At 43.0% G+C, this 23,494-nt stretch overlaps 1 protein-coding gene across 1 annotated transcript in view; it reads left to right on the top strand.

Annotated features, from left to right (window-relative positions):
• The window catches only part of LOC146983873 (phosphoribosyl pyrophosphate synthase-associated protein 2), a 33,904-nt gene extending 11,758 nt beyond the window's left edge, over positions 1–22,146 (top strand). Inside the window, exons 4-11 of the mRNA XM_085785242.1 lie at positions 1,721–1,787; positions 1,909–2,081; positions 2,883–2,998; positions 11,878–11,933; positions 18,933–19,081; positions 20,068–20,138; positions 21,711–21,857; positions 21,948–22,146. Of these exons, the coding sequence (XP_085641368.1) occupies positions 1,721–1,787; positions 1,909–2,081; positions 2,883–2,998; positions 11,878–11,933; positions 18,933–19,081; positions 20,068–20,138; positions 21,711–21,857; positions 21,948–22,106 (938 nt within the window). The 3' untranslated portion in view covers positions 22,107–22,146. The remainder of the gene's footprint in view (positions 1–1,720; positions 1,788–1,908; positions 2,082–2,882; positions 2,999–11,877; positions 11,934–18,932; positions 19,082–20,067; positions 20,139–21,710; positions 21,858–21,947) is intronic.
• The last annotated feature ends 1,348 nt before the right edge of the window (positions 22,147–23,494 follow it).

The raw sequence follows: 23,494 nt of genomic DNA, 5'->3' as shown, positions 1-23,494 counted from the left end.
TTTTGGGTGAACTATCCCTTTAAAAGAAAACCACCAGTATCTCATTAACCTCAAATAGTCTTTATTTCTGCTATAAATCAAAATTCTAAACACGGTGTGGACTTGACGAGTTGAAACAGAAGTCTGCATCGTTGTTATATCAGACCGAAAACAAAGTCTAGTCTCTGATTTATTGCTCGTTATATAAATCAGCAGCTGAGCTTTTTGAGTAAAAATGCCATTTATCCCCGACGACTCTCTCCGGCTGGGGGATTATTTAACCAAAAGTGTTTTTGAGTCACAGAAGTTAAGTCTCCTCTGACTAATCACCAACATCTGAAAGTCGGCAGTAGTTACGCATGATGAAATATGAAATAATTACATTACTAATTTATTAAATCCAAAGTGCTGGATAAATGCTAACTCCAACCTATGGCCCTTAAATTTCCTCCCACAGTACATGCTCAGTGTGTTACCTTCAGGAGCAGAGTACTGACTCTCAGGAAGACTTTGCAAACTGTTCCCTGGGTGCAACAAGATAGTGATACGACACAGACAAAACAGAGCCTGTGTGCAGCAGGATACAGATCAGTCAAGGTCCAAGTGCAGACCAGAGAAATCAAAGGGGAACTGAGAAGTGAAATCTGTCTAGAAGGTACAGAATGTATTGAAACACTAATGTCTTTCAATACATAGGTTATAGATCAGGATCAGCTCATGCAACACCTCTGTGGCTCTTTTTCTATTTCGTCAGTTTCATAGAGCAGCGCCAGAGGATGTGAGCTAAATACTCGAGTTGAAGTTCCTCAACCTGTAATACTCACACAACACAACTGGGTTAAAGGGATAGTTCACCCAAAATTCAAATTTCACTCATTATCTACTCACCCTCATGTCGACTAATATAAGGGCTGTGAGAATTTTCAGAGTCCTCCGTCCCTTCTCTGAGTTACAGGGGGGTCCGCGCAGCAGTATTTGTCCATATAATGGTTGTGAATGGATACCAACTTTCTTCGTCCAAAAAGACACACCAAAAAACATCCAAATACTTCCATACTGCTCGTCTGTAATGTCCCTCTTGTATTGAAGCCCCGACATGAGAAATTGTTCCGCCGGTCGCACTGACACAGGAAGAGCAGTGAACTGAGACACTGGGAGCTTCTGCTACAAACCAGCTTAAAATATAGATTTATTTAATTTTTTTCAGAACAATTTCTCATGTCGGGGCTTCAATACAAGAGGGACATTACAGACGAGCACTATGGAGGTATTTGGATGTTTTTTGGTGTGTCTTTTTGGACAAAGAAAGTTGGTATCCATTCACAACCATTATATGGACAAATACTGTTGCACGGACCCCCCTCGTAACTCAGAGAAGGCACGGAGGACTCTGAAAATTCTCAAAGCTCTTAGTCCACATGAGGGTGAGTAGATAATGAGTGAAATTTGAATTTTGGGTGAACTATCCCTTTAATAGCAGTTTTGACTCTGTTCCCTGTGTGTCTGTGTGTGACATTTGTCTCTGACTAAGAAGCATTTTGTTTTCTAATCTCTTTTCTATGGAGGCACATTGTTGGAATGCTACTATCTACAATTGCACTGTGTGTGTGTCACAAAGGGCTCAGTCCTCTAATGAAGCCGACAGGCCTTGCAGCGTGTGTGTGTGTGTGTGTGTGTGTGTGTGTGTGTGTGTGTGTGTGTGTGTGTCTCTCTCCTTCTGACACCCCATTTGTTTCCATAGAAACAAGGGTACAGATCCAGGAGTCGGTGCGAGGCAAAGATGTCTTTGTGATTCAGACGGTGTCCAAGTAAGGAAGAACACACACAATTTAAAGTTTCAACATTTTCCACTCTGCAACATCTCTCATCATGTTTTGTTAATTCTCTCCTTCTCTCCACCTCTTCCCTCCCGTCCCTCGGCTGCACCAGGGATGTCAACACCACCATAATGGAGATGCTGATCATGGTGTACGCGTGCAGGACGTCCTGTGCCAGAAGCATCACAGGAGTTCTCCCCTACTTCCCTTACAGCAAGCAGTGCAAGATGAGGAAGAGGGGCTCCATCGTCTCCAAGCTCATCGCCTCCATGATGTGTAAAGCTGGTGAGTGGGAGAAGGGTATTGTTACAGAGGTATTGTTAAAGGGATAGTTCAACATTTTGGCAAATTAGCCCATTGCCATAATCCCTATAGTCATAGCAGTAGGTTCGTTACCTTTAATTGTCGGTGCAAGCTATTTTTAGAACGGCGGAGCAGAGCCGCGAGCTGCTCAGAGCTACACTACGGAGGCTCATGGGATTTCTTGGTTTCCCTCATCAAACTCATCAAATACACAATCCAACAACTCCACAACGCTCTGGTGGACAAGTTGTGACCTGCACATTCACCACGCTATGAGATAATAACAGAACGTTACCAGACAGAGTTGTTTTAGAGGGAAATACAGAGACTGCTTGATAAAAAACTGCTCCAGACTGGAATGTGCATCAGTGGTTTTGCATAAATTTCCCTCTAAAACAACTCTGTCTGGTAACGTTCTGTTATCATCTCATAGCGTGGTGAATGTACAGGTCACAACTTGTCCACCATAGCGTTGTGGAGTTGTTGGATTGTGTATTTGATGAGTTTGATGAGGGAAACCAAGAAATCCCATGAGCCTCCGTAGCGTAGCTCTGAGCAGCTCACGGCTCTGCTCCACCGTTCTAAAAATAGCTTGCACCGACAATTAAAGGTAACAAACCTACTGCTATGACTATAGGGATTATGGCAATGGGCCAATTGGTCAATTTTGGTCAATTTGCCAAAATGTTGAACTAACCCTTTAAGTGTCTGTCAGGGCTGCTCGTGAAAGTGTGTGCTGTTATAACTGTAAAGCTTAACACTGTCAAACTGACCTGTGTGCAGGTCTCACACACCTGATCACCATGGACCTCCATCAGAAAGAGATCCAAGGCTTCTTCAACATCCCAGTGGACAATCTGAGAGCTTCGCCCTTCCTGCTGCAGTACATCCAGGAGGAGGTGAGGACATGCAGTCATTCACAGCACCATCAGTTATCTATTTGGATTGATTCATTTAACTACATCGTTATTACAGGTTTACAGGTTATTACAGATTATATGTCCAGTAGCACTTATGTGTGGTTGAATTTTCAGTTAGTTTAATATGTTTTAGCCTACTTTTACACCCTCCCCCCCCACTGTCCGCTCCCCCGTCGGACACGTTCCGTCATAGTCACTCACTCACACACACATCACACAGCCAGATCGCACAGAGCTTATGAACTTGATTAGTTTCAACAAGTCGGTTAGGTTTTACCGTTATGACTGTTTATCACCAATAAACACAGTAGATGAGGGTGAGTGACTGAGCTGCGGCAGGTGAGGTGGGGTGGGGTGGGGGTCCGCGGCGTGGAGCGGTGCGGGACTCTGACTGCAGCGATGACACTGTGACTGATCGCAGGTGAGCCTGTGGGACGGGTCCCGCTAATCGTCGAAAACAGCAGTGATACGTCTCCAAACCAGAAACGTCTGGAACAACATCGGAAAAAGTCGCTCTTGACAAGAAAAAAAAAAAAAAATAGGGACCGGACCTGCTGTGCCGTGTAAAGAAAAAAAAAAAAAAACTGACAGCGAGTGCGTGTCATGACTTCCTGTATCTGGCCCTTCAAAATAAAAGCCTTATAGCCTTTCATATACAGTTCGGTCATATAGATTTTGACTTAATTTTGACAAGACAGGGCTCCAAATGTTTTTGTTTTTTTCCTGCGACCAATCGACCAATGAGATTTTGGTCTGCTAATGTTTAGCCCTAGTATTCAGTTTCTGATTGGTGAAGACACAAGCCAATGTTTGGTAATGACACTTACGTCATCATTTTTAATTAGTCACGGTAATACCGTATACCGTGGTAAAATGTGGAGGAAGTTTGACGGTATCAAAATTTGGATACCGCCCAAGCCTAATCCCCATAATAACGAAAAAGAACATATCCCAGCCTAATGGGCTCTATGCACAGCTCCACCACTTCCTGGATTTAAGGCAGGTCTTTCATTTCCTGTCTTACATTATTGGACAAACTGATTAATCCAGGTGTGTCTGACCATTGTGACTACTCAGACACACCTGGATTAATCAGTGTGTCCAATAATGTAAGACAGGAAATGAAGGACCTGCCTTAAATCCAGGAAGTGGTGGAGCTGTGCATAGAGCCCATTCCATATTTGGCCATCGAGGCTGGAGCTTTTATACCAATACCAATACTAGTAAATTTCCACGATTCTCGATACCACGATTTAAAGCTGGCCTGTGGAGTTTATACATATAAAACAATGTCCGTTACATTGCAGCCACTGCCAAACGACTTATTAGGATGATCATTGAACGCATCTCCACCACACAACAGTCCCTGGTTTACCCAGGAGCGCAATTGCCTCTGAGGAGCGACTTTCCCGCGCTGTCGCACAGGGAATTACGCATGCAACGCAACACGTTCGGATTTGACGTAGGGTTTAGAGCGCTGGTAAACAGAAGAGAAGAAGAACATGTTATCTTATTTTTGTCTAGTCTGATATGCAGCCGGTGGAAGCACTGACACTGCAGCCACCGGAGCGGAGGAGACCCGACGGCGGATTCGTCCCGCCCCCCTCCCCCCCCGACACGCACCGCACCGCAACTGGAGAGATCCGCCCGGTGAGCGCGTTCAGAGTCGACCACCGTACCCCCCCTCTCGCTGACCTCTGCGGTCCTGGACCGCACAGGTACCAGGAGACCAAGACCCCCTGTCATGTCGGTCCTCCACCCTCTCTGATCCGCCGCAAGTTGCCAGAGCCCCGCGGAGCCCAGTCTCTCCCTCCTCTCCCACACTTCAGCACCTGTCCTGCTACAGCTTGGCTCGCTCCACCGTCCTTTACTTTTGAAGTAGCTATAACTAATAATAATGCAACGTATAGCCTAACTATACACGCGTATGAGTGATCAGAACAGTAAATTGTTTACGCTACGTTTAAGAGGAGTAAAGTCATTTAAAACGAGGAGTGAGCCGAGCCGAGCCGACACGGTGCAGTCTATGGGTGCAGCCCAGGACAGGTGCTGAAGTGCGGATGAGAGGAGGACAGACCGGGCAGGAGCAATACAGAGGCGTCTCGTCGGTCCTCGGCCGTCTTTAATGTCCCGAGACACCTCTTTCAATCCGTTTAAGGTTATTTGTTTGTGTTTAGGGAGGCTATATTTGCTTAGAATATTTTTTGGCAACCAGAAAAGCAATGTTTGACCCGGCGTGGCGGCGCCATCACACTCGCTCGCAAAAAAAAAAAAAGATAAGAAAAAAGGAAAGAAAAAACGCACTTACACACATTTTGGAGGAGGGAAGCGCGTCACAGCATCATTTTTTATTAAATCATAGTTTTCTCTAAATTAAGACAGTGTGCGGGACTATTTTTTCACCCAGCCCCCCCCCAAAATGTAGGCCTATGTATAAAAATATGAAAATAAATTGCGTGTAGGCCTAGATATCGTTTAGGGATTTTTTTTTTTTTTTTTACTAAACGTTTACAGTTTCATTCCGTGTAAACGTTTACACATGTATAAGGTCACACCCCTAAATAAATGCCAAAGCTGAATGACCACAACTTTTTTTTCTCTTCCTACTTCGCCAGTCACCTGGTTGCCTGGTTACCTGCACTTACCGTTCGGGGAGGGAGGGAGGGAAGGGGGGGGTTCAACGTCATCGAACGGCGCAGGCTGACTGTTGCAGTAGCCTACTCGAAAAAAAACACGGCTGATGGCTCGTAATGAGCAAAGCTCCACAGGGCAGCTTTAAGGAGAAAAAAAAACATGTGCTTCTAAATTCATTAGGCTACTTTATTTAATGAATGAATAAATAAATAACTGTTTCACATCAAACTTGTATTTAAGCTCCACTGTGGTTTAACAATGAAGTAAAAACAGAGTTAAGATGGTAAATATGGGATGAAGAGACTTCCGGTGGGCACGTCGGCGAGATGGCAGGCTGACCTAACGCTCTCCCCAAATCACAGATTATTTCTCCAGATTCAAGTGCTTTAGTGTGGCAATATAGTTGTTAAACGAAGGAAGGGGACAAAACCAGCAAAGCTAAAAGTAAAATGAATACAAGATCCGGAAAACATGATAAAGTAGCCGTGGAGAGCGACGACGAAGCTAGTGCTAGCTCGCCTAGCCCGGCCGGACTTGATGCGACTGATGCTAGCCTGCTAGCTAGTATTCACACTGAGATCAAGGCAATGCGCTCCAATGTAAAAAGTGAGCTGCACTCATTCCGGTCTACACTGAGAGAGGACGTGAAGAAGGAGCTGACTGAACTCCGAGAAGAGCTTAACCAGGCCCTGGGAGATATCAGGGGGGACTTGAAAAGCACAACAACGCGAGTCGAGGAAGCCGAACAGCGTGTGGCCGAGCTGGAGGAGCGCCGACAAATGCAGCAAAAACAGGAATCCCTGCAAACGAAAATGACAGATTTGGAGGCCCGGTCACGGTGAAATAATGTCCGCATTTATGGAATACCTGAAGGTGAGGAAGAAAATAATATGATGGACTTTGTGGCCAAACTATTAAAGTCTGAGCTGGCTACTCCCAGGGAGCTCGATCTGAAAATACAGCACTGCCACAGAGCCCTGGCTCCGCGACCACCACGAGAGGCTCCGCCACGTTCCATAATAATTAACTTTCACAAGTATAAAACTAAAGAACTGATCCTGTCGTCTGCTTGGAAGAAGGAGGTCTTTTACAAAGGCACGAGAGTTTATTTTGACCACGACTTTCCGACGGAGGTAGTTAAGAAAAGAAGAGAGTATGCAGGAATAAGGAGAGTGCTTAAAGAGAAAGGTGTGCGGTTTCAGACCCCCCCACCCGCTAAGCTCAAGGTGTTTTTGGACGGTGGACCCAGGATTTACAACGACGCAAGAGAAGCCGCAGATAACCTGCGGAAAAGGGGGTTCCCCATCGACCAAAACGAGCCAGGTCCAGCCCCAGAGCCTCGCATCACAGCGTGGGAGAGGGTCAGGGACAAGCATCGTCAACGAGCATCCCACCTGGAGCTGATACGAGAGAAGCTGAGTGCTTTCCGCCACAACCCCCAGGAGACCTGACTCCAGTGCCAGGTTCTAAATGTGTCTGATCTCCCTTAGCCCCACCAGGTGATTTGATAATTAGCAAATGACTCATAATAACTGTTATCCTCTCCCTCCTGCCCCCCCCCCCCTTTTTTTTAATTATTATTATTTTATTAATTTATTTAATTTGATCTTCTTCACGTTGATCAAAGACTGACTTTTAGCTTGAGTTAAGCAGGCCAATTGAAAATGGGAGAGTGGTCTGGTGGAAAGACTGCCATGGTAGAGTACTATGCCAACTGAAGTAACTTTTGTAACCTCAAAGAGGGGCCCTTTTGTTAAATCAGGCTTTCCCCTCAATTTTAAAGAGCACGTAAACTCTTTAACAGTGGAAGTCAATTTGTTGTATACTCACTATGTTTTGTATTTACATTTCTCTAGTTGTTCCTACCCAAGTTCAAGGGTAAGGTGTTACAGGTTGCAACAGGCTATTAATGACACAAGGAAACAAAGCAAATGGACTTTCAGGAATATAAGATAATAACACTTAAATTAAAAGGGAAAATATCCAAGTGGCTTTCTGGTAAGAGACACATCTCTCTAACTCAGAACATGAAAAATTAAAAAAGATGGGGTTCACTAACACATTCTACTCCTCCCACAAATCTGGACATAAAAGGGGAGTGGCAATTCTACTCTCAAATAAGCTACAATTCCAATTAACCGGCCAAATTAAAGATAAGGAGGGTCGCTATATTTTAGTTAAAGGCATGATTGATCTCAATGAAGTCACTTTGTTAAATGTATATATGCCACCAGGGCACGACAGATCATTTATTAAAAAAATATTTGACTTACTAGCCCAAGAGTCATCAGGAACTTTAATCTGTGGGGGTGACTTGAATATTCAATTGCAACCCAAACTTGACTCAACAAATTTACACAAGAGGAGAAACCAAAACTCAGTATTCATGTGGAAAATGCTTAGGGAATTTGGTATGATAGATATATGGAGGGATCTTCACCCCACAGAAAAACAATTTACTTACTACTCCCCTTGTCACGCAGAATATTCCAGATTGGATTTTTTTTTTTTATCTCTAATGCTGATAGACACAGAATAAGTGAATGTAAGATAGGAGTTAGAGATGTGTCAGATCATTCAGGAGTATACCTCTCTCTACATCTAAACAATAAAAGGAAGAATACTCTATGGAGGCTCAATACTAGCTTGTTGAATTATAGAGTTTGTAAGGAATATATAAAAGAACAGTTAAAAGAATATATGCTAAATAATGATAATGGAACAGTGTCACCAAATGTCCTGTGGGATGCCTGGAAGGCAGTACTTAGGGGTAAACTCATAGCCTTTGCATCCCACAGGAAAAAGGAGAAACAAAAACACTTAGCAGAGCTGCAGTCTAAACTGAAGAACCTTGAAACTCAACATTCGACCCACAGAGACCCACAAACATGGGCCCAACTAAAGTGTATTAAACAAGAAATAAATCAGATTTATGATGAAGAAAATGAGGTTTACTAAACAAAAATATTATGAAACCGGCCCAAAGGCTATGAAGCTTCTGTCTTGGAGATTACGTAAACAACAAACAGAAAGAACTGTTTACAAAATAAGAAACCCAAAAAACAACAAAGTCTGCCATAAACTAGAAGAAATTCAACAAGCTTTTGAAGTCTACTACAAAGACTTATATACTCAACCTGACAAAGCTGATGACTCTGTAATTGATGAGTTCCTGAAGTCCTGAAGACTCTTCCCTCAATAGGAGAACATCAAAATAATACACTGACAGCTGAGATAACAACTGCTGAACTGGGTGGCGCTAACTCTCGACTTAAGGCCAACAAAACACCAGGGTCAGATTGATTTGTTAGCGAATGGTACAAAACATTCAAACTTGAGATGATGCCTTTTCTTCTTAGATGCTTCAATCACACCCTTAAGGAAGGCCAGATGCCCCAATCTTGGAGCGAGGCAGTAATATCAATAATTCCTAAGGAGGGAAAAGACAAGGGAGAATGTAGTTCCTATAGGCCGATATCCATTTTGAATACGGACTATAAGCTATTTGCCTCAATTATGGCCAAAAGGATAGAACATATTGTCTCTGAAATGATAGACCCTGACCAAACAGGATTTGTCCGAGAAAGACAGACTCAGGACAATATTAGACGAACACTCCATGTGGTAGATTATGTGATTAAGGGAAATATTAGTGCAACACTCATTAGTCTAGATGCAGAGAAAGCGTTTGACTCTGTTGGATGGGGCTTCCTCTATCAAACACTTCAACGTTTTGGCTTTAATGAAAAATCTGTTCAGTGTATTAGATCACTTTATTCAAACCCCACCGCCAGAATAAGAATCAATGGTCACCTATCACAATCTATCAAGCTTGAGAGAGGTTGTCGCCAAGGATGCCCACTAAGCCCCGCCCTCTTTGCGCTCTTCATAGAGCCCTTAGCTCAGGCAATAAGGGAGGATCCAGAGATTAAAGGCATTTCAATCGGAGGCAGTGAGTATAAGATAAGTCTGTTCGCAGATGACATATTGCTCACTTTAACTGATTTACAAAGAAGTATACCAAAGCTGATGTCTCTTTTGAGACTGTTTGGCTCATATTCCGGGTATAAATTGAATACACACAAGACCCAGATACTCACATATAATTTCACACCGAACACTGACTTGAAAGGCAGATTTGATTTTAAATGGGACGCCCCTGCCATTAAATATTTAGGAGTTTGGATCCCAAAAGACATTACCAAAATATATTAGACAAATTATGATCCAGTTATTAAGAATATCAAAGCAGATCTAGATAGATGGACTGTACTACCTTTAGACATGTCAAATAGAATTGAAACGATAAAAATGAATGTCCTTCCCCGGCTACTGTATTTATTCCAGTCACTTCCTGTAGAGATCCCTGCAAAAGATTTTAGGGAATGGAATAGAATTATATCAAGATTTGTCTGGAACAGTAAGAGGCCCCGAATAAAATATAAGACCTTGCAGTTACCTAAAGATGAGGGGGGACTCTCTCTACCATGTGTGGAGGACTATTATATTGCTGCCCAGCTAAAACCTCTAGCTTGCTGGTGTAATCCAAACTATTCAGCTATATGGAAAGACTTGGAGTTAAAGCAATGTGAAACACCAATACAGGCTTTATTAGGTAATTGCCAACACCATGATCCCCACCTGGATAAATTAAATAGCTGGACCAGGGCTGCTCTTAAGGTGTGGTTTAGCTCCTGTAAAAAACTCCATCTTGAGAAGCATGCAAAAATATTGAAATGGGTGTCATATGACTCAGAATTTATACCATCGCTTCTAGGTAAGCGATTCAGGCAGTGGACACACAATGGTATTACTACCTACTGCACTATAGTTGATAAGGATGGCCTACAGTCTTTCACCCACATCTGTAAATCATACAGACTGGGAAGAGAGGATATGTTCAGATATTTCCAGGTCAGAGATTACTTCAACAAGGAAATAAAACTAACAGATAATAAAGATGCCAATCTGATCAGTGTATTTATAGATGCATATAATGCTAAAGACAGTAAACATTTAATTTCACAAATTTACAAAAGACTACAAAACTCCAAGAACCATTCTACTATCCAGGTTAAGCAAAAATGGGAGGCGGAGTCTGGCCTGGAGATATCTGAGGATGATTGGAAATCTGTTTGGGCAGGTCAAGCTAAAACCACCAACTCCAGAGCCTGGCGAGAATTCTGCTGGAAGAACATAATAAAAATTTTTGTTACTCCTAAATTGAAATTTAAACAGCAGGGTTTTCAGGGACAGGATAAATGCTGGAGACAATGTGGCCAGACAATGGCCGATCACTTTCATATATTGTGGGCTTGCCCGCTTATCCAACCATATTGGCAAGCGCTTGCTGAAGAAATTCAGTCAATCCTTGGTTTAGAAGTTGATTTTTCTTTCATCACGTTATACCTGGGTAAATTCCCAGTTGGACTTATGGCTCAGGACAACTATCTTTACAAAGTGCTTTTGGCTGCAAGCAAAAAGGCCATTACACGGAAATGGCTGCAGACAAATTTGCCATCAAAGAATGACTGGATCACCATTGTTAACGAAATACAGTGCATGGAAAAACGGACCTTTGTCCTAAGACTACGAGCTGAACAATTTGCCAAGTACTGGGAAAAGTGGACTTCAAGGTTCTTATTGGTTCTTGTGACAACCTTCAATCAGCAGCAGTGAGCGAGTGGCGCGCGTTCCGCGGGAGCGAGCTGCTCCAGCTGCAGTTGAAATTAGATTTTTTACTTTTTTTTTTTTCAAGGCATTAATTTCACTAGCGGTTTTAAAAGTACATCCGGGCCACCGGGCCATTTATATTGTCGACCCCTCAATTACAAACAGTTTTTACTGCTGCAGGATACTTTACTGAGAAATTGGCCGTACTTTGATATTTTGGTTAGTATGATGATAACTGGTCTTATTTTTTTCTTGAACAAGAAGGTTTTAAAATTGAATAATTCAAAATGGCTAAAGGTTAAAACTAACAGGCCCCAGGCATAAAATCATCATCCTCATTAGTTCGCCTCCTTGTTCCTGGAGGTAGAAGTATCAAGATCAGCCTGTTACTTTGTAGATTTGTTAAGCTGTTAAGCTACACACACACAGACGACTGAGATCGATTGTTTATACGTTTCAGTGTTACAAAAGAAAAGGCTGTTAGGATGGCGACAAGTGATTGACTTTGAATGTGATGTTAATGAGCCTCTTTATTTTCCGTCCCCCTTCAGATCCCCGACTATAGAAACGCTGTGATCGTGGCCAAATCTCCAGCATCTGCCAAAAGGTACAGTAGGTTTTCTACAACCTGCTGTGTTTATTAAATCACCTTCAACTGTGCTGAGCTCCAACTCCATTCTGTTTGAAGTTAATTAACATGTTAATGACACACCCCTTAGTCCATGGGCCAGACCAGATTTTGGTACCACTCAGAGTGGCAAAATCTAGTAACATTTTTTGAAAAGGTACATGTCCATAGATGATATTTTGGTATGATAACCCATGGTGGTAGCTTTTTGACAGTTATCAGCTCATAAAGTTATCAACCCCCTGCAAAAAATAGGCCTCTAAACGCAGGGGGCATATCTTGTTTTGTGCTCATTTTCAGACCTTTACTCATATGTTATGAGGGCATGTTTGGTAGCATTTTAAAGTGTACAATCCTAGCTTTCATTTAGACCTAGTTTTGGGCCTATCTACAAAATATAAAGGTCACATGGTCAGAGGTCAATCTGTCTCAGGAACTATTTTTCCACTATTTTCGCCTAAACTGTAGTCTTTCTTTTAACACTGTGAAATGTAGGAACAGCACTGACACAAATAACAAAAACTGAAATACTCACAGGACTGTAACAATTCAGGAAATGCATAATCTTCCCATAATTTCCTACTATGAGGGATGATTATGGGTCTTAAAGTGGAACATGGGCCCAGGCGAGAATTGTCAATAACTGCTAATTCCTCTGTATTTCTCAAAGAGTTTTTATGTTTTCTATATATCTTTGTCCTAGTTATAATCATCATCATCATTATAGTCCAGAGTTAAGGCAACTTCTTCATCCTCCTCCACCCTCTGATTTGTGCATGTATGCAGTTTGCACATTTTCGTGCACTTTTTACTCTCTACATCTTTACCCTAATCATCATCATCATCACCAGTCCAAAGTATGCTTTGTAGGTTTGAGCGTCCGAGCTCTTTAAATAATAATTGATAAATTAGTTATAAATAGCCTTTTCTAGGCATATATCTGTTTTAACACATATTGGGATTGCCTCCATCAGATACAGTATGATGTAATTTATTTGCTTAGCTAACTTTGTTCATACTTTCTAGTTGGCTCAATTAACCTTATAGTGGGACGGCATAGCTAGACAATTGTTCATTTTGTGATAAAAGCATCAAATTTGGTACACTGATTGCTGAATATATGTTTAATGAATCTGGATATTGGGCCACTGCAAATTTTAATTCTGATGACTGTGGCAGCCATTTAAAAAAAAAAGACCGCCAGTGGTGACTGGCATGGAATGCTCTGTCCACCCTACAGCTGCTGTTTCATCTTTTCAGCACCACAAATATAATTTAGAGACATTATAACTTTAGAAAAGCCTTATTAAAATGTAACAGAATAGAACATAAACTCTCTGTAACTCTTTCTTGGCTCTCGCATTCCCCTTCGGTCTTTTGATTGGGGTTTTCAATTATTAAAGGGATAGTTCAACATTTTGGCAAATTGGCCCATTGCCATAATTGCTATAGTCATAGCAGTAGGTTCGTTACCTTTATTTGTCGGTGTAAGCTATTTTTAGAACGGAGGAGCGGAGCGGCGAGCTGCTCAGAGCTACGCTATGGAGGCTAATGGAATTTCTTGGTTTCCCTCATCAAACTCATCAAATACAAAATCCCAAAACTCCAAAACGCTTTCATGGACAAGTTGTGACCTGCACAATCACCACGCTATGAGATAATAATGGAACGTTACGAAACGGAGCCGTTTTCGAGGTAAATACAGGGTAAATACAGAGACTGCTTGCTGAAAAACAGTCCCTGAACGCAACACGCATCAGCGGTTTTGCATGAATTTACCTCTAAAACAGCTCCGTCTCGTAACGTTCCGTTATTATCTCACAGCGTGGTGATTGTGCAGGTCACAACTTGTCCACCAGAGCGTTGTGGAGTTGTTGGATTGTGTATTTGATGAGTTTGATGAGGAAAACCAAGAAATTCCCTTAGCCTCCATAGCGTAGCTCTGAGCAGCCTGCCGCTCCACTCCTCCGTTCTAAAAATAGCTTACACCGACAATTAAAGGTAACGAACCTACTGCTATGACTATAGCGATTATGGCAATGGGCCAATTTGCCAAAATGTTGAACTATCCCTTTAACATATAGCTAGGCAGTACGCACAGTACAAAAAGAAGACCAAAGTTTCTGACACAAGCATGTCTAAATATAAACAACTCAAAGAAAAAATGTAAAACGTTATTTCAGTCAGTCATTTCACATACAGTTGGTGTTGTATTTTATATTGGGATGACAGTGGCTAAGGAGGTGGAGTGGGTCGTCCAATAACCAGAGGTTCAAATCCCGCCCCACCCCAGTTGCTGTCGTAAGCATAGATCTTATCCACCTTGCCTCGTGTGATGTGTATGCATGTTTGGTGGTGGTCAGGGGGGCTGTTGGTGCACATTGGCAGCCACACATCTGTCAGTCTGCCCCAGGACAGCTCTGGCTACAATTGTAGCTTACCACCACCGTTACTGTGTAAAAATGCTTTGAGTGCCAAAAAGCGATATATAAATCCAAGCAATTATTGCTGGAAAGCCTGATAAGTCACCTTTATGACAAGGTTGGACTGGGAGTGAGCATTACAGCTAAATAATAATAATAATACATTTTATTTTGAAGTGCTTCAAAGACTTTGATAAGGGTCTTAAAGGTGGACAGGTCGGTGCAGTTGAAGATTTGGGGAGAGAGTTCCAGAGGGAGGGGGCAGCGACGCTGAAGGCTCTGTCGCCCCAGGTCCAATGCTTGGTCATGGGGGGTAGTACAGGAGGTTGGCATCGAAACTGTATACGGTAAGAAACAGGATGCCAGTGAAGGTTTTGGAGGACAGGGGTGATATGGTCATGGGGACAAGTATAAGTGAGCAGGTAGGCAGCAGAATTCTGGATATACTGGAGTTTATTGAGGGTTCTGGATGAGAGGCCATAAAAGATGCTGTTGCAATAATCAAGTCTGGTGGTGACGAAGGCGTATAAAGGTTTCAGCAGCAGAGAGGGTTAGGATGAAGGGAGGGACGAAATCAGGCAATAAGTGAAAGAAGGCAGTCCGGGCTATCTGGGTGATGTAACGATCATAGGAGAGGGTGCTGTCAAAGGAAATTCCAAGGTTATGGATGTGGGGGGAGGGAGTTAGGGAGATGTTGTCTGTAGATTTTGCGAGAGATTTGGGATCAATGAATAATATCTGATTTGTCATAGTGAAGTTTCAGAAAGTTGTGTTGCATCCATGATTTAATATTGTTGAGGCAGGAGATGAAAGTGGAGTGGATTTTGTAGAAATGTAAAGCTGGATGTCATTGGCGCAACAGTGAAACTGGAGACCTTGGCGATGGATGATGTTAGTACAGGATGAAGAGGAGGGGACCAGACCTTGGGACAGGGGGACAGTGGAGGAGCAGATATGACTGAATTCAAGAGAGTGCAGTTCCAGTGATGTTTAGGGTGGAGGAAAGACAGGAGAGGAGGATGGAGTGACTGATGGTGTCTAAGGCTGTGGTGAGGTCGAGAAGGATGAGGATGGTGAGGTGGTCGGAGTCTGAGGCGAGGAGGATGTCATTGGTGATTTTAAAGAGCTGTCTGTATTGTCTATGGAATCCAAATTGAAATGGTCCAAATAGGTTGTTGGCTGAGATGGGCTTTCAGTTGTGCATAAATGACACGTTGACGTATTTTAGAGAAAAATGGAAGGTTTGAAATTGACCAGAAATTGTTCATGATGTTGGGACTGAGACCAGGTTTCTTCAGGATGGGGGTGACAAAAGCTTCATTGAAGGAGGGACAAAGCCTGAGGTGAGGGAGGTGTTGATAATTGAAGTGATGAGAGGAGTGATGATGGAGAGACAGTTATTCATGAAGCTAGATGGAATGGGATCAAGCACGCAGGTTGAAGTTAATTCTTTAAGAAGAGTTGGGATGTCAGGATGAGTGGGTAGTGCCTCCCAAAAATGCCAAAATCCCCTGCAATATCCTCCCGTGGGTATTTACTCTTGTACTGAGCTCCAAGTGCTGCCATGTGTGTGTCAGTCACAGGTGTATGGCTGGTACCTGATTGGCGTCCAGACCTCAACCCAAATGAATTCTTGTGGGATCAGCTTGGGAGTTGCTGTACATGCTACAGTGACCAACACAACCACACTGGTTGACCTTCAATAACTCCTGGTTGATATATATATATATATATATATATACTTTATTGTCCCCTGGGGGTAAATTTGGCCTGGACTCAGCGCCGTCAGACCCTTCAACCACATACAAAGACCTGTAGGCTACCAGACTTCTGCCTCACCCAGGGGCGGGTCTGCCATGGTGGCATGGAGGGGCACCTGCCCCCCCTAAAATCTGATTGGCCACCCTGTGTGCCCCCCCAATGGTCAATGACTCGTGGTCAATTACTGTGAAATGCTCTTAACCACTCCTATGTTCAGTGTGCAGACCTACTATATAAGCACAAATTTCTGACCATAGGGCCAGAACTACTAAAGGTTTGTGTGTATAAAACCGCAAACTTGATTGCACACGCAAACACATGCTGAAGCTGATCTAAAGGTAAAGGTAAAGGTAAAAAATGAATTTAAATATGCAAATATGGGCGTTTCTGCCAGAATGTGCAAAATATTGGGTGGAGTAGATGCAAATAGATTTATTTAGTGCACGCAATGTGATTTACCAAACCTGAAACTGGTGTTTTTGCGTCTTTATTTAGCACGTTTGAAAGGCAGGTCTTAACTGGCACAGCTTTGCCACAAATGGCTGCGGTTACTGAATTAATATTTTCCAGGGCAAAAGCTTGTATATCTCTGCATTTCCTCACGTCTGGGTCATTCTAGCGAACTGTAGCAGTTTTTCAGGTGTGTTAAAAGTCCTTTATGCACAACGCACGTCTCTCCTCCGGTGCGCTCCTCTCCAGTACCTGGCTGCTCTGCTCTGGGACCGGGACTGAGACGTCACCGCTGCCTTCACTCCGTCTATCATCCCTCTGGTCAGGGTGTTTAGACCCGAGTGGACACCTGCTGCCCAACACTCATCACAGCAGCTCTTCCTCGTTTGCCAAGGTTTTATGATGAACCACATTTTTCTTTTGTTCTTTGCCTTATAGGCCTTTCTCTTCATCTTCTCTGTACTTCATCTGTTCTCTTCTTGTTTTACCAATCACATATAATCTCCCTCGTTTCTTCTGCTGCAGCTCGACAATATGTTTATTTGTCCCTCTATTAATCCATCAGATCAAATTTTCATTCTGCGTTTGTGGCCATCCAGATCTCTGTCCACACTCTCCATGGCGGAAACGATTACCACACGCAAAGCACTAATTTAAATACTGCGGTTTGCGCGTGTCGTCATTTAGCGGGTTACTCTTAGTAGATTGCCTATTTTGCTTGCGCTAACCAAACACGCAAAATTGTACTACGAGCATGCAATTTAGCGCCCCTTATCTGGGATCTTAGTTAGCCTTAGATAAGGCCCTTAATAAACACTGTAGGCTACAGCAAACTTCCCAGTGTTCTGTCTACTAAATAAAGAAAATGGTGTAAGATTGTTGTTGTCAATTTCAACATTTGAGAAATGCTTGTTCTGGTTATTCTGTATGTTGACTGTTACACAAAACACTGAGACGTTTATTGTCCAGAGCTGAGCTCTAACTAGTGGGTAAGAGTATAAGATATTGTTCATTGAGAATTTATGTTGCTTATTCTGCTTTTTGTTAATAACATAGAGTTGATTAGTAATTGATTGATTATAATCTTAATGTTGACACTGACAGCGGAAAATGAAAATGTCATAGGCATAGGCATTAATGCTGCAAGACATAGCCTACTAAAAATAGTGTGTAACTGTACAATATAAATATTGAAGAGAGCGATCAGTGGTAGCCTTCATTTTTGTTACTTGGGTGGTAGCCTTCATTTTTGTTACTTGGGTGTTACTGGGTGTTACTTGGGTGCCCCCACCCCCCACCCCCCCCCCCCCCGGATTCACTGTTGCTACCCCATGTGCCCCCCACCAGAAAATACTCTGGACATGCCCCTGGCCTCACCAACAATCTCGAGTGTACAGAAATATGCAAACATGCACAAATCAGAGGGTGGAGGAGGATGAAGAAGTTGCCTTAACTCTGGACTATAATGATGATGATGATGATTATAACTAGGACAAAGATATATAGAAAACATAAAAACTCTTTGAGAAATACAGAGGAATTAGCAGTTATTGACAATTCTCGCCTGGGCCCATGTTCCACTTTAAGACCCATAATCATCCCTCATAGTAGGAAATTATGGGAAGATTATGCATTTCCTGAATTGTTGAGTCCTGTCCTGTGAGTATTTCAGTTTTTGTTATTTGTGTCAGTGCTGTTCCTACATTTCACAGTGTTAAAAGAAAGACTACAGTTTAGGCGAAAATAGTGGAAAAATAGTTCTTGAGACAGATTGACCTTTGACCATGTGACCTTTATATTTTGTAGATAGGCCCAAAACTAGGTCTAAATGAAAGCTAGGATTGTACACTTTAAAATGCTACCAAACATGCCCTCATAACATATGAGTAAAGGTCTGAAAATGAGCACAAAACAAGATATGCCCCCTGCGTTTAGAGGCCTATTTTTTGCAGGGGGTTGATAACTTTATGAGCTGATAACTGTCAAAAAGCTACCACTTAGGATGGGTTATCATACCAAAATATCATCTATGGACATGTACCTTTTCAAAAAATGTTACTAGATTTTGCCACTCTGAGTGGTACCAAAAAGTCAAATTTTGGCCTCTGGCCCATGGACTACCTGTTGTTCTCCTCTCACCACTGTGCTTGTCTTTTTTCAACCTTTTATTGTTGAACAGATTTTAACTCAACTGCTGCCTTCAGATAAAGGAGCTCGGTACATTGTTATTAATCATTACCCATTGTGTGTGTATATATATATATATATATATATATATATATATATATATATATATATATATATGTGTGTGTGTGTGTGTGTGTGTGTTCCTGTGTGCGTGCAGGGCTCAGTCATTTGCAGAGCGGCTGCGTCTGGGTATAGCAGTGATCCACGGCGAAGCTCAGGACGCAGAGTCGGACCAGGTAGACGGACGACACTCCCCACCCACCGTCAAGACCACCGGAGCCATTCACCCCAGCATGGAGATACCATGTAATGCACACACAGTACAGATGAGCCCTGTAAACACCAAGCCGTCTGAGAATCTACCATATACCCCTTTCCCACTGGCCAAAAAACCTGTTTAAACCCGCTAACAATCGGCTTTTTCGACCCGCGTCAAATGACTCGGCAAGCGATGCGGCCTTCAATCGGCTCGGCTCTGATCGGCTTCCAGTGGGGAACGCCAGACCCAGGTCCAGTGGTGTGCCCCCCCCTTGTGGCCCAATTGTTAAAAAACGCGTGCTAGAGTGCCCCCTGGGAGCCAAAATGCGCATTAAAGTGCCCTCTTGGAAGCCAAAACACATGCTAAAGTGCCCTCATGGGGGCCAAAACGTGTGCTAAAGTGCCCTCTAGGAGCCAAAACGCATGCTTATGTGCCCTCATGACAGCCAAAATGCGTGCTAGAGTGCCCCCTGGGAGCCAAAATGCGTGCTATAGTGCCCTCTTGGAAGCCAAAACACATGCTAAAGTGCCCTCATGGCAGCCAAAATGTGTGCTAAAGTGCCCTCTAGGAGCCAAAACGTGTGCTTAAGTGCCCTCATGACAGCCAAAACGCGTGCTAAAGTGCCCTCATGACAGCCAAAATATGTGCCATTGTTTTTCCTTTTCGCCCCTGCCCTTCAAAAATCTGTGCACGCCACTGCCCGGGTCAACCCGCTAATTTACGTGATGACGTTGAGCGTTACGTGACGCCATGTCATTGCGCCGGTTGCGTCTCATATCACGTACCAAAACAAAGCTCTGCTCTCATTCAAGACTGGGATCAAAAGATCAAACAACACTGACCAAAAACGATTGAATGAGAGTGGGGCGACTGGTTTATGCTCTCCCCCGCGTCGACCCGCTAATTTTAGTGGGAAAACGGCTTTAGAAAGTAACATACAGAATGTCGATCAAAGATAACCTGAAACACAGTGTGTCTAACTGTGTCTGTGTCCTGTTGTTGTTGTTGTTGTTGTTGTTGTTGTTGTTTCCAGTGTTGATCCCTAAAGAGAAGCCTCCCATCACTGTGGTAGGAGATGTAGGAGGACGTATCGCCATCATCGTGGTGAGAATATACGGTTTGATGGGTTTGAACACATTATTTATGGCCTACTGAATCACATTTCATCATATTATGAATAAGCATTTTTATGGAGGTCCTTTAAAAGATGTAAAAACATCACACACAGTGATTCACAGTTTGCCAAATGATTAGCTGCAGCAGAGAGAAGAAGCTGCTGTTTGGCTGCAGGTCGGTATCTCTGTGCGAGACATAAAGGAAAGTGGTCCTGTGGGAGGGATGAACACTGTACAATGCCTTCATGACGCCACTATCAATGGATCCAGAGTGTGGGTTTTCCACAGAGAATTGCTTATTCTTCTCTGTTTTGCTGTGGCTTTAATGAGCTTTAGAAGTCACTGTTCCAGTGTGAGCAGAGAGAATGTGAAGCAGCCGAACGAGTGGAGGCACATACACCAGTCTAACAACTGATGGACCGGCGGAAAACCAGTGCCTCACTGTGTGATCCCACTTTAGTTCAACATAACAAACAATAAACCCCTGGGAAAACATCCATTCTCTCAGTCTAATTTTTATAAGAGCATGTTGCAGCGGCCTAAAGGGCCTCAGCTTCTAGATAAACTACAGAGGTGATAACGGTACAGAAATACGAGTGTATTTGAAGAATTATTTCAATCCAAGTCTGAAAATGAGTCGACCAATCAAATGTTTCAAACGCTGTGAGCTGCTTTCCTGCAACTAAAATCTATACAGTATACTTACAGGTTAATGCAGCAGTTTGGAAGGTTTCCTACTGCTATGTTGCTAACAATAGCATTAATAGCTGTATATACATATATATATATATATATATATTCATTTCTTTTGGATTACTCACTAATCCAAAAGAAATGAATATAAAGCAACATCAATATATCTTTTGTCCTACTGAAGTTAGCATGCTAATGAGCTAACAAGCCCATCTCATCACTTTCTGATGACTCACTGTAGCCTCCAGAGGGCGTATTATCATCTTGTAAACACAACAATATCTGAAGCTAAGTGTAACTGTAGCTGTATCTACATTTCTACTTGACTTAAAGGAGACATATTCTGCCCCCTTTCCATAATTAAAATAGTTCCCAGGTGTCTTAAAGACATGTCTGTGACATGCTTTGGTCAAAATCCCCCAAGGATCAAACATCACAGCTCTTTTCATCCTCTCTAAACAGCCCTGTTCAGAACGACTGGTTTCAGTGCCTGTCCCTTTAAATGCAAATGAACCACTGCTTGCCCCGCCCCTTCTACTGGTACCAGGTAAGAAGGTATTGTGCAAATTCGAGTCCTAGTTACATCACTGGAAGACAACTGAGGGAACAGCTGGTAAAACCAAGTGGATAGGCCTGAACATTACAGATTATTTTGTCAATTCTCACATTTTGGTGGCCGGAAGGCAAGACAAACACCTAAATATATGTTAAAGAGTCTTCAAAAAGTGATATTTAGTGATATGTCCCCTATAATTTCTTCCAAGATTCAGGACTGTAAACACTATAAAATGACTTGTCATGTTTGGTGTACCACGCCTCATGAATCATAAGTGTCAGTGTGGTTGAGACAGATGTGTTTGTCCTATAGGACGACATCATTGACGACGTGGACAGTTTTGTGGCGGCGGCAGAGACGCTGAAGGAAAGAGGGGCCTACAAGATCTACGTCATGGCAACGCACGGCATCCTCTCCTGCGACGCCCCCAGGTTCATCGAGGAGTCGGCCATCGACGAGGTCGCGTTCTGCTTTTATTATTCCCTCCTCACTTTGTTGACGCCTCCCTCTCCTCCGTCTTCACCTCCTCCTGTGGCTTCTCTCCTCCAGGTGGTGGTGACCAACACGATTCCACACGAGCTCCAGAAGCTCCAGTGTCCAAAGATCAAAACGGCCGACATCAGCATGATCCTGTCGGAGGCCATTCGTCGCATCCACAACGGAGAGTCCATGTCCTACCTGTTCCGCAACATCGGAGTGGATGACTAAACAAACCTCTCACACACACACACACACACACACACACACACGTACACAAAAACAATTTCCATTTGCCTTCTTAGACCTCTCTAGACAAACAGATGAATGATACACAAAGTATCCAGATCCTTACTGGTATTATAACGCATTTGATGTTAACCCTTTCCTCTGAGTGCAGCTTCACATAAAAGATGGCACACACACAGACAGATGAGCAAACACTTCCATCACACACTGATCTGTGTTCTGAGTGGACGTTAATGGACTACTGCCTCTCTCTCTCTCTCTGCCCTCTTGTCAAACAGTACACAACCACTTTCTCTATAAACATCTCCATCGTCATCCTCCACATGTTCTCTCCATTGAAGTTACCACTGGTGTTAAAGGGATAGTTCACCCAAAATTGAAATTTCACTCATTATCTACTCCCCCTCATGTGGACTAAGGGCTGGGAGAAGTTTCAGAGTCCTCCGTGGCTTCTCTGAGTTACAGGGGGTCTCGGCGTAGCAGTGCATGTCTATATAACAGTTGCAAATGGATACCAACTGTCTTCGTAACAAAAAGACACACCAAAAAACATCCAAATACCTCCATGCTGCTCGTATGTAATGTCCCTCTTGTATTGAAGCCCCGAAATGCGAAATTGTCCCGAAAAAAATTAAATAAGTCTATATTTCAAGCTTGTTTGTAGCAGAAGCTTCTCGAAGCTCCTCTTCCCAGTTCGTCAAATTTTGGACGAACTGGGAAGAGGACGGACCCTGGTTCGTCCAAATTTGACGAACCGGGAAGAGAAGCTTCCGCTACAAACAAACTTGAAATATAGACTTATTACATTACATACTTACATTTTTTTCGGGACAATTTCGCATTTCGGGGCTTCAATACAAGACGGATATTACATACGAGCAGCATGGAGGTATTTGGATGTTTTTTGGTGTGTCTTTTTGTTACGAAGACAGTTGGTATCCATTTGCAACCGTTCTATGGACATGCACTGCTACGCCGAGACCCCCTGTAACTCAGAGAAGGCACGGAGGACTCTGAAACTTCTCCCTGCCCTTAGTCGATATGAGGGTGAGTAGATAATGAGTGAAATTTCAATTTTGGGTGAACTATCCCTTTAAATCCGTGTGTGGTAGAACATGATATCTGTTGGCATTGAATGTCTCTTTCTGATACTTTTAGTAAAGGAGATTGTACTGCAAGTGTGCCAGTGCCTTCCACAGCACACACACACACACACACACACACACACACACACACACACACACACACACACACAGGCCTTCATCACTCTGACACACGACTGGGTCTCTGCTAACGTTACTGACTCCATATTGGCCCTTGTAACTAATCCAGGATTATGCAGGTTTCTGACTAATTAACTCTTGTAGAGC

Source organism: Trachurus japonicus, chromosome 8 (assembly GCF_045865225.1).
Source record: "Trachurus japonicus isolate A0001 chromosome 8, Traja_1.0".
In the NCBI taxonomy this organism is placed as follows: domain Eukaryota; kingdom Metazoa; phylum Chordata; class Actinopteri; order Carangiformes; family Carangidae; genus Trachurus; species Trachurus japonicus.
The sequence above is the reverse complement of the archived record's forward strand: the minus strand, read 5'-3'. Positions and strand labels throughout refer to the sequence as shown.